This window comes from Nannobrachium achirus (assembly GCF_963921795.1).
Source record: "Nannobrachium achirus genome assembly, chromosome: 17".
Lineage (NCBI taxonomy): Eukaryota > Metazoa > Chordata > Actinopteri > Myctophiformes > Myctophidae > Nannobrachium > Nannobrachium achirus.
The window spans coordinates 10,306,084-10,317,548 of NC_137824.1; the positions used below are offsets into that span (position 1 = coordinate 10,306,084).

Consider the following 11,465-nt stretch of genomic DNA (forward strand, 5'->3'; position numbering starts at 1 on the left):
TAGCGCCACCGTCAGGCAGATTTTTTTCAAACACATTTTTGGACACTGCTCCTACACATTTTGGCCTTAAATCACGCTGCGACCTGACGGTCGCTTATCTCCCGATTAGGGAGTCTTACTGGTTGTCTTGTCTTGTCATGTCTTTTAGTTCTACTGGATCTTTCCCTCCTTGACATTTTAGTGTCGTTTATTTTATTTTATTTGTAGACAACATTGAGTCTTAGTTTCCCTGCAAGCTAAATGGCGTCATGATGACGTTATGATAACGTCCTCCGGTGACTCCGGTGACGTTCAGAACTAGGCCAGATCACAGCCCATATGGGGATGATCTTGACGTCATTACCAGGACGTCATATGGACTTTTTTGTTTGATTTGATTATTCTTATTGTTTGTAATGTTAGTTGAAATATGCACATGTAAGGTTAAATTCTGGGACATATCTGACTATATCTGATCATTGTGATATTTATCTGGCCTCGATCAGACCCTCTCTGATTAATCCAGGAGGTCCGTTTTCGTGGGCAGGATTTATGTTGGTTGAAATCAGGTGATATTCTAGGCCAGATATGACTAGTCATGGTTTGACTTGATCTGGCCCCAATGGAGACGTCACTGATCCAGGTCCTGACCGTGCTTGGTGAGTTTAGTCATCATTGCTTAGTTCAGGGGTCTTCAACGTTTTCAGGCCAAGGACCCCTTAGCTGAGAGAGAGATGAAGTGTCAAAAAGTGCCTTTTGTTTTCAGTAACAAAAGAGAAGAATGAGCAAGGCTAAACAGTGAAAAGAACCTTGGAAAACAAGTATTTCCAGAAACAAATGCAGGAAAAGTACAGGGAATGCTGAAGTAGTTGCAAGCTAGTGTTGCAAACCAAACATTGCTTATAGGCCCTATACACAATGGTGTAAGGTAGCAAAGTACCTTTACTTAAGTACGTTACTTAAAGGACAACTCCTCCCTATATCACTTCTAGGCTCATTTTCCTACTTATATTGTTCCAAAAAGACTTTCCATGAGGTCTATTAGGCAGAAATGCCCCTGTAGTCCAGTTACCCAGCAGCTGTCATAGAGTGGAGCCTATAAGCAAATAGTGTAACAGCGATAGGTTTATAGGCTCCACTCTATGCTATGAGAGCTGCTGGGTTCTGCTGGAGAAACTGGACAATAGGAACATTTCTGCCTAATAGACCCCATGGACAGTCTTTTTGGATCAATAGAAGTAGGAAAATGAGCCTAGAAGTGATTTAGGGAGGAGTTGTCCTTTAAGTACAGTTATTTGTACTTTACTTGAGTAATTCCAATTTCCAATACTTTTACTTCTACTCCCCTACATCTCGGATCCAAATATTGTATGTACTTTTACTCAACTTCATTTATTTCAAAACTTTAGTTACTTTGTAGATTTTGATTATTATTACAAAACATACATTAACCACTTCAGCCGTACATACATTTCGGCCATTTGAAAATAGCGTAAAATGTGTCGCATCGCGACACATTGTGAGCTTGTAGATCTGCTATTTTCAAAAGATTTTCGTACATTTAATAACTAGAAATGGGACATTCTGCAGATCTGCTATTTTCTAAATATTTTAATACATGTGATAACTTGAAATGTGACATTCTGCACAACGAGTACTTTTACTTTTGGTACTTTAAATACATTTTGATACCAATAATTTTGTAATTTTACTTTTTTTTTTTTTTTTTGAATACCGGACTTTAACTTGTAACAGAGTACATCGACATTGCAGTATTGATACTTTTACTTAAAGCGGTACTGTCACCTAAAGGGGTTGAGGGGCAGATTACACTGTGACATGAGCTTCGCTGAAAACAGTCTGAAACAGTCTGAAGCTCTTGTCACAGTGTAATCTGCCCCTCGCCCCCCAGCAACAGCTGACCAGTACAGTAAGGGCGGATTCACACTGCAATCCGTTTGATTAGAACTGATTCTGAAAACGGTTGCTGGTTCATGCTGGCCAGCATTCACGTTGGCAGACCTTCTGGCCTCCCGGGAGATCACTAGCACTATACATCCCGGTCCTATAGGTGGCGGTATGCACATAGTGTCATCAACTATGCGACATTGCTGATGGTGGTCGCCAATAAATTCAGGCACGAAAGTTGATGTAACAATCCAATGACGCGCGACAGCGCAGTGTGGAACAATGTTGCGGTCTTGGGTCACGCGCCCCCGACGACCAAACCTTTTCTGAGCTGGGGTCTCGCACCCCCCGAAGTTCACACCTCGACAACTGTTTAACAAAGAAACAAGCCTATTTGCATATCCATAGACCTGTATAGTAGGTGTCGAGCGACGTTCGCTGATCTACAAGCTCACAATGCCTCGCATCCGCGACGCGTAGTGAGCTTGTAGATCTGCTATTTTCCAGGCGCAGAAACGTGCCTACAATTGAAACGCTTTCACAAGCCACAGTGTGGCTTAATATTCACATTAAGGGCACGTCAAGCAGGCACAGCAGTGCCAAGGAATCTATAACATCGAAACAAATGTCAGGGATAAAGGAATACTTTCAGGCTATTTTCTATCAACAGCGGTAAGTCATTTTCGGTTTGTTTGTCATGGTTTAACTTGTAGGCTAGTGCTTTCTCTTTCTGCTTTTCTTTCCCGACGGGCGACAGCAGGAGTAGCTGCTACGCATCACGCACGCACACGCATGCATGCACGCACGCACCAAGCTCCACCCCCCGCTGTAAATCTGATCCTAGAGCAGCATTATCTTCTCACAGTATAGCCTACTTCATGTCGCTGCCTCACGGCTAATAACGGACCTGAATCTGATCCTAGGTCAGCCTAAACGCAGCACAGCACTGACAGCAGTGACAGCACACATCTACAGTTCGTTCCGTATCCTGATCAAAGCGCAGCAGCGCACGCCAGCGCACACACACACACATTGATTGATTGCTTGCTTTACGGTTTGCATAAAAAGCAAAAAGTACACAAACGTCACACACACAGTACGGGTCCTATCGGGTCCTCTCGTCTCGGGTTATACACATGATGATTACAGTCCCGTGTTCCGAGCGGCGGTTCTGGCCGTTCCGTCTCACTTTCACCCCTGCGCTCAGTGCGCTGGTGCGAGACAATAAATAACTGTTCGCCAATAGCGACTTCTCTCAATTGGAAGTACATGACACCAGTCCAGCGCACCGCAGTAGTAGGCTAACTGGTGATATAAAAAATATAAACAAATTTTAGAAGACAGCCCTACGAGCAAGCAATATCTCTGTGAGACGAAGTCGCTGATCTTATGGCCATGTCGACAACTATTACCCAAGAGGGCGATAGCAAGAGGGTGCAAAAGACCCGTACTTCCCGTTTCTGTGTGACGTAGGTAGATACCTTTTTAGGAGGCGGAAGCATGTTTGGAGTCTATTCATTTACAATGGGAGAGCTAACGTGAACACAGAGCAAAATAATAGTTCAGAAGCTATAGTCACTGAACTAAATATTGGACCAGATCATCACAAGCCACACAATATTAACCCTTAAGTTCTGTTCAGATTCACTACACCTTCGTTCTGTTCGGGTCATTTTGACCCGGTGGATATTTGGTTTAAAAAAAACAACACTAATATAAATTTTAACTTAACAAATCATCATGATACATTGACTTTGACTCAATACCAAACAATTCATATGATATATTTGGTAAATGTTTGCATTTCTGCTTTGCTATATCACATTAAACACTGAAAGAGCTAGGCGTTTTTACTGATTTAGCTGAAATCCATGTAAAAAAAACGACTTCATTTAATACTGGGCAATATTGCTCATGCTTATAGGAAGGGGGGAGGGTTCGGAATGGGGCTTCGGAAGGGGGGTGTTAGAAGTGGGGGTGACTGTGTGTCTGTGTTTTGGCATAATACTGTGTATTTCTGTGCTTCCGGGTCAAAATGACCCGAACAGCACTTAAGGTTCAAAAAATATGAGGAGGGTGTAGCATGGGTGTAGTGCAAAAATATTTTTTTTACATGTTCATCTCAGAAGAGTCTTTAAGGCCAGTGAGTTTCAGGTGGAAACATTTTTAACTTCTACCTTTTTTTTCCAAATGAAAATGTAAAACGGGTCAAAATGACCCGAACAGCACTTAAGGGTTAACAAAATTGTCATACTAAAGTGGCTTTTTTCAGCGACACAACAACTGAGAAAATCAGCTTTATTATTGCTCTTTAGCTGTCCCACAGTGTCCCAGCAACACACTCTCACGGGATCTATAGCACCAGTAAACAGGACGTGCGCGAGATTTGCCGTCAGAGCCGGCGCCCACTTAGGAGTCTATTTGTAGGATTTGTGTACCATGTCGCACTCTAGTGGATCCAATGAGGATGAGCTATCTTCATTAATTAAATATCTTTGCTATTACCCAGTGTTTATTTGTGGCGACGCCTGACTCGTCGACTTTATATGAGGTCACGTTCCGGTTTTGTGGACGGTAGTTTCACACTGCAGTGCACCGTTTTCGTGGAGGCATCAAGCAGCCTCGAGACTACCTCTTGAGGTGGTTTCGAGGCTGGTTGCGTTGAACCGTTTCTGAGGAAAACCGCAGGCTTCACACTTCCATTCATTTTTATGCAAGTCCTGTGGTCTTACCCTAACCTCTATCCCTAAACCTAACCCCTAACCCTAACCCTAACCTTAACCCTAATCCTAACCCTAAACCTAAACCTAACCATAACGCTAACCCTAACCCTAACCCTAACCCTAAACCTAACCCTAACCCTAACCGTTGTGGGGACCTACTATTTTGTCCCCACACTCTCAGAGGTCCCCTGCAGGTGACTGTGTGAACATGCGTTTAGTCCCCATAAGTATAGCTAGACAAACTCTCTCTCTCACACACACACACACACACACACACACACACACACACACACACACACACACACACACACACACACACACACACACACACACACACACAAACAGGAAACAAGCTCCATCCGCTGGGCCGCCAGGTTGACAATAGATTTCTGACAGGTCCAGGCCTTTAAACAAGTCCCCCTCCCCCTCCCCCGCCCCCTCCTCTTCCTCTTGTCATGTCTCATGTCACCTAGCTCGTCATCTCGGTGTATCCTGTCCCCTCTCCTTGTCTCACGTGCACAGGCACGTCACTCGTACGCTGGCGTGCACGTACAACACACACACACACACACACACACATACATACGCACGCACGCACGCACACGCACGCACGCACGCACGCACACACACACACACACACACACACACACACACACACACGTACATCCTGTATCCTGCAGGCACTCAATTGACTGACAAACTGTTGGAGAGAGAGAATATGGATAGAAAAAGATGATTGGTTATAGACCAAACTTTCTCATGTCACAAAAAACAAACACAAAAAAAAAAAAAAAAAAGAAACAGTTAACTCCATAGACAGACACGTACAAAACAGAAAAAAAAGTACCAGTAAGACTCCCTAATAGGGAGATAAGCGACTGTCAGGTCGCATACACAAAGTTTAGAAGGCAGTGGTAGCCAATCAGGAAGGAATATGGGAAATGGGACAGATCCATGTTGATGACTTTAGAGATACTGTGTACCGCTTTGCGTGATTGTAGGGCAAAATCTGTAGGAGCAGTGTCCAAAAATGTGTTTTGCAAGACTCTGCCATTATGGTGGTGCTAGAAGAGGGCCATGTGAGAAATCAGGGGTGGAGGTTGTTGTTTGGCAGCCAAGGAGTGTGTGTGCAAAGTTTGGCATGGATAGGGGCAACGGTGGTGGAGATATGAGTAGGGCAAAAGTGTGACGTGACGGACAGACTGACGGACTGACAGCCGGTGGAGGTTTTGATAGTAACTGCGACCTGACGGTCGCAAATATTCTTTTATGAAAGTTAAAAATACAAACTTCCCCTTTTTTCAAACCTTTGGGTGTCATTCACTCAACAGCCAGCAGCTATAAAAGGAGCAGAAAGAAAGCCCCCCATGGGAGCTCATTTCTCCACCGAGGAGACAGCGTCTCAATCCAGAGATCCCCCCTAAGGCGGGCGCCGCAAGACCCTTACACACTTAATTGACGTCACCCTAGTATTGGAGTGTGAAAGGCTGTGCCGGCTCAGGATGGTATAAATAGGAATTGGAGAGTAGTAGTCCTTAATTCATCACCCTTTCCAGAACTTTTTGAAAACTCTACTGTACTTTCTGTGTTTCAATTAAAGTCGTCTGTGCTTCATGGGCTGTGCCGTGCGTACGTGTTTTAAGTCAAGTCCGCAAAAAAAGGGTTCAAAAAAGTTACGCAAGAAAGCTCTCATGTAGTTTGATAATGGAAAAGTGGGGACAGGTCTTTGTGGACTTAGCAGGAACGTGCCTCAAAGTCCTGTACAGACACTAAGTGAGAGGGCAATGATCTCCCAGCTAGAGCCAGTGGAGCCACTTAAGACCCTGCAGAGAGCAGAGAGACATGCGGGCACGCAGGCCTCTTATAGACAGTGGTGTAATGTAACCCAAAGGACAACTTTGCCACTTTTCAACCCATCTTCATATAATCCTCACTAGTAATGTTCATAATAAAATTGCAAAAACTATCTACTCGGCCTAAGTCTCTTAGGAGAGTTGTGTGGAGTTCAGAAATCCATAGTCTTGTGACATCATCATTTGACAGATTTATTTTTGAAAAAAATTGTTTTGATTTTATTATCGCGAGAACAATGGCTTCCACTTTAACATCGCAACTTTTCAGGAATAGAAAGCCTGCATGTCACAAGACGATGGGTTTCTCAACTGCCCACAGCCGTCCTCTGAGACACATACCGATTAGAAAAAAATGATGTTATTATTATCATGAACATTAGTGAGGACCAATTATATGAAGATAGGTTGAAAAGTGGTGAAGTCATCCTTTAAATACACTTTTGAGGTATTTCCAATTCCAATACTTTCACTTGTACTCCAGCCACTGCATCTTGGATCCAGATATTGTACTGTATTATATATTTATTTGCAAACTAGTTACTAGTTACTTTTTTGTATTACTATTACAAAACATACAGTAACCACTTCAACTCTATACATTTCGGCCATTTGAAAGTACTCATAATGAAGAATGTCCCCTTTCAAGTTTTCAAATGTAAAATGGTAAATGGTGCATTTATATAGCGCTTTTATCCAAAGCGCTTTACAATGTGCATTACATTCACCCATTCACACACCGGTGGCGGTGGAAACCATGCAAGGCACCAACCAGCTCACCGGGAGCAACTTGGGGTTCAGTGTCTTGCCCAAGGACACTTCGACATGTAGACAGGAGAAGCTGGGATTTGAACCGCCGACCCATGGATCATTGGCCAACCCACTCTACCTCCTGAGCTACAGCCGCCCTGTACAAAAAGAAAATGTACAAAAATAATTTGAAAATAGCAGATCTACAAGCTCACAATGTGTCACATTGATTTTATGAACAGCAGTGGTTCCCTATGGAGACACAAAGAGCCTGCTTTGTTCCCTATATGGAGACACAAAGAGTCTCCTCAAATTACTGTTAGGAATGTAACAAAAACTAAAACAAATATCCATGAATTCATGATGTGAGGAATTATTAGAACAAAAGTAATGGGGGGGGTGAATGAAAAGCACTGCTCACTTCACAACGGGTGTGATTTTTTATTTTATTGAGATTTGCTGCTGGCAGACAGACAGACAGAGACACACAGACATGACATATATAGTTGCTGATCATGGAGGCTATACTCTGAAGTCATGGAACTCCATATTTGGGTACAAGACCGACATCATAGCGACGTCATAGCGACAGATTAAAAGCAGACGGTATACAGGGCACGGGCACCGTTCCATCCACACACACACACACACACACACACCACTCAACCAACTCGCGCGACCAAACGATGGAGACCATCCCCAAGGAGATCCGCGCGCTGCGGGCGTGCCTGCTGTGCTCGCTGGTCAAGTCGTCCGACCAGTTCGAGCTGGACGGCTGCGACAACTGCGAGCCGTGGCTGCGGATGAAGGGCAGCCGCGAGACGGTGCACGAGTGCACCAGCTCCTCCTTCCACGGCGTGGCGGCCGTCATGAGCCCCGGCGACAGCTGGGTGGCGCGCTGGCAGCGGGTGGAGGCGCTGCGGCCGGGCGTCTACGCCCTGTCGGTGGCCGGGCAGCTGCCCGCCGACGCGCTGGCGGCACTGAGGGCCCGCGACGTCGACTACAAGTCCAGAGACACCGCCGTGAAGACATAGGCAAGGCATGGCTTAATTCTGTGTTTCTCAACCACTGTGCCTGGGGACTTCTGGTGTGCCCCTGAGAAGGGTCAAGTGTGCCCCTTGAAACTGCTTGAAAGCCAGTATTGTATTTATCATTTTAAAAATGATTGAAACTAGTGAAAACAGCCGATCTACAAGCACACAACGCCTCGCGGTGCGAGGCGTTGTGTGCTTGTAGATCTGCTGTTTTCACTACTGTTGTGCGACAGCCTTGTATGATGAAGCAGAAGAACACATTTGAAACTTGGAGATACAAGGTTTCTTCACGACAGTGACGATATTTACACCCCCGTATTATGTTGGTGTGCCCATGGATTCTTGGGACATGAAAAGTGTGCCCACACAGAATAAAGTTTGAGAAACACTGGCTTAATTCAAGGGTCTTCGACGTTTTCAGGCCAAGGACCCCTTAGCTAAGAGAAAGATGAAGCCCCAGGGATCCCCACAACGCTTTCAGAGATATTCCATGTTGTTTCGTTGTTTGACGGCACAATCGTCAGTGGAGTCACGTCAATTTGTGTTTTCAGATATTTAACCACTTGAACCGTCCTGATAAAACTTCACTCTGTACTTAGTCTGCACTTTTCCCCCTCTGCAACAAAGCTTTTTGCCGGAAATAGCAGATCTACAAGCTCACAACGCCTAGCAGTGTGAGGCGTTGTGAGCTTGTAGATCTGTAATGTTTGGCTGAAGTTCTCCGAATATGGACGATATAGGGTTCAAGTGGTTAATATAAAAAAAAGGAGAAAAAGGTTTCTATCGCACAAAGATTTGGAGGTCCCCCTGTAGTAACTCTGAGGACCCCCTATGTCCTCAGAGGTGATTCCTTCACAACCAGGCATGTGCACACATTCAGATGTGCCATTTCAAAAACCTCACAAGTCGTGCCATTGACAAAACGAAAAGTAGATTTTCAGGGGGATTTGCAGAACATTGAGCTTGTAGATCAGCTATTTTTTTCTCTGACTTCGAAGTTTAAGACAGCATTCAAGAGAATTGTCTTGTCCAACCATCTCCTGAACTTGAATGCAGCATCTTATATGTTAAATTAATTGCCCTCTCTGTGTAGAAATCCATGCTGTACGCCACATCTGCAGTATTGACAAGAGTTTGCTTTATTCAGTGTGTTATCAAGTACCGAAAGGAGCCGACCTCCAAGCTCACAACCCGTCGAAGTCCTTTTTTTTATTTTTTATTTTTTTTATTGTTTACCATGACCATATTTGTTGATAATTTGGACATGGACATATGGACCCATATCCAATATCCATTATGGATATATATATTCTATTCATTAGCTTTCTGGAGGGACAAGCCGGTATAATTAGAACTAATGCCATTTTATTGCTGCCAAATATAGGATTATGTAACATTGTTATAAGTGAAAACGTTATTCCAGTGATCTGCAGGTGTATCATACTCCCATGAGAGTAATGTCCAAATGATTTCCACGCAAAGCATTGTATGAACAAGGAACTAGAACAGTTATTGTTCCCCTCAGAATATGGATTCAAATGGGTTAATGTAAAAAAAATGTTTCAATAACACAAAGATTTGGAGCCCCCCCAGTTGTAACTCTGTAGATCTACAGCAGTGGTTCTCAAACTTTTTCATGTCAAGGACCCCGAGACTTATAGCTTGCGGACCCCCATAAGAGAAGATCTTTACATAGCAGGGATGTTAATTTAACTCTGAGAGTGGTACAAATGGAACCGGTTGGACCTATTAGGGTCCATTTGTACACTCTCTGAGCTACAGACCTTTAGGTCCATTTGGAGACTAACTAGCTCTCATTTAGCTGGGGACCCCCCAAGGACCTTGGGGACCCCACTTCGAGGACCACTGATCTACAGCAGGGGTATTCAACGTTCTCAGGCCAAGGACCCCTTAGTTGACAGAGAGAGATGAAGCAGGGACCCCCGCAACCTTTTCATAGATTCCATATGGTTTCATTGTTTGACAGCAACGATCATCAGTGTATTTTGGATTCATGTCAATTTGTGTTTTCAGATATTTAACCTCTTGAACCGTCAATACTTAAATAAACTTGACCCTTCACTCTGTACTTAGTTGAGTAACCTCTTTGCCGAAAATAGCCAATCTACAAGCTCACTGTGAGCTTGTAGATCTGCTATCTTTGACTCAAGTTCTCAGAATATGGATGTTAGGGTTCAAGTGATTAATTAATATAAAAAAGGAGAAAAAAAAGGTTTCTATCTCACAAAGATTTGGAGGACCCCCTGTAGTAACTTTGAGGACCCCCTACCCCCTGTTGAGGGAGAAGGGAGATAGTGTAGATCAGGGATCTACACTATCTCCCTTCTCCCTCCAACTCAGTGTCCTTCTCCCTTTTTCCCGGCGACCCTCTTGAAGTCGCTCATGTTGGTGAACTGCACCGGCGTACCGATGAAGGCCAGGTGGTCGATACGCGTGGTCTCCTCGGCGTCCTGGTTGGACGCCACGAACAGCGTGACACTTTGCACGTTCTGGAACTTGACGAAGCACAGCGGGGCCGCTCCGTCGCCCCTGAGGTGCTCCTCCGACAGCTCCAGGGCCTGCGTGGGCTTGGCGCGCTCGGCGTCGCCGAAGTCCATCGACGACGGCGGGTTGGCGAACACCTTGACCGTCTTGGGCGCCCGGCCGAAGTCTCGCGACCGCAGCCTCACGGAGAAGAGCTTGGCGGGCACGCTGAAGGCGACGGTGATCAGCAGCTGCTCGTCGCAGTCCGACTCCAGGTACGAGGGGTTGGACTCGTCCAGGCAGTTCGCGAAGCCGCGGTCGTCACTCTCGTTGAGGCACTGGCAGCCGGCCCGGTCGACCAGGTGCGTCAGGTCCTGGTATCCCTTGGGGACGCTCGGGTCCCGGGGGTCGTTCTCCACGCAGCGCTCGATCTTCTCCCCAAGGGCGGCAGCGTTGGCGCCCTCGTACTGGTCCACTTGGAGACCGCCGCGGAAGAACACGAAGGTGGGCGTGGCCGAGACGGTGTTGGCGGCCGCCGTCTCCTCGCACACGTTGACGTCCGCCTCGAGGAAGTCGACGTCCGGGTACCGGTTGCTCAGCGCGTTGAACGCCGGCGCTATCCGGACGCAAGGCCCGCACCCGGCCATGGTGAACTTGACCACGGCGAGCCTCGACCCCGAGGCCGCCAGCGCCAGCTGGAAGTCCGAGTCCGACGCGATCGCCTTCACCCCGACCAT

At 45.8% G+C, this 11,465-nt stretch overlaps 2 protein-coding genes across 2 annotated transcripts; one reads left to right on the top strand and one right to left on the bottom strand.

Annotated features, from left to right (window-relative positions):
- Window positions 1-7,896: 7,896 nt before the first annotated feature.
- On the top strand, window positions 7,897-8,244 carry LOC308302241 (transcription elongation factor SPT4-like; the record flags this gene model as incomplete). The annotated part of the gene is made up of 1 exon (XM_080746499.1): window positions 7,897-8,244. The coding sequence occupies one exon, from the start codon at window positions 7,897-7,899 to the stop codon at window positions 8,242-8,244; it is 348 nt and encodes a 115-aa protein (XP_080602625.1).
- A 2,357-nt stretch (window positions 8,245-10,601) lies between these two features.
- LOC308301874 (thioredoxin-like protein 1) lies at window positions 10,602-11,465 on the bottom strand (the record flags this gene model as incomplete). Its single annotated transcript, XM_080746025.1, has 1 exon — window positions 10,602-11,465. One exon carries the CDS (start codon window positions 11,463-11,465, stop codon window positions 10,602-10,604), a length of 864 nt encoding a protein of 287 aa, XP_080602151.1.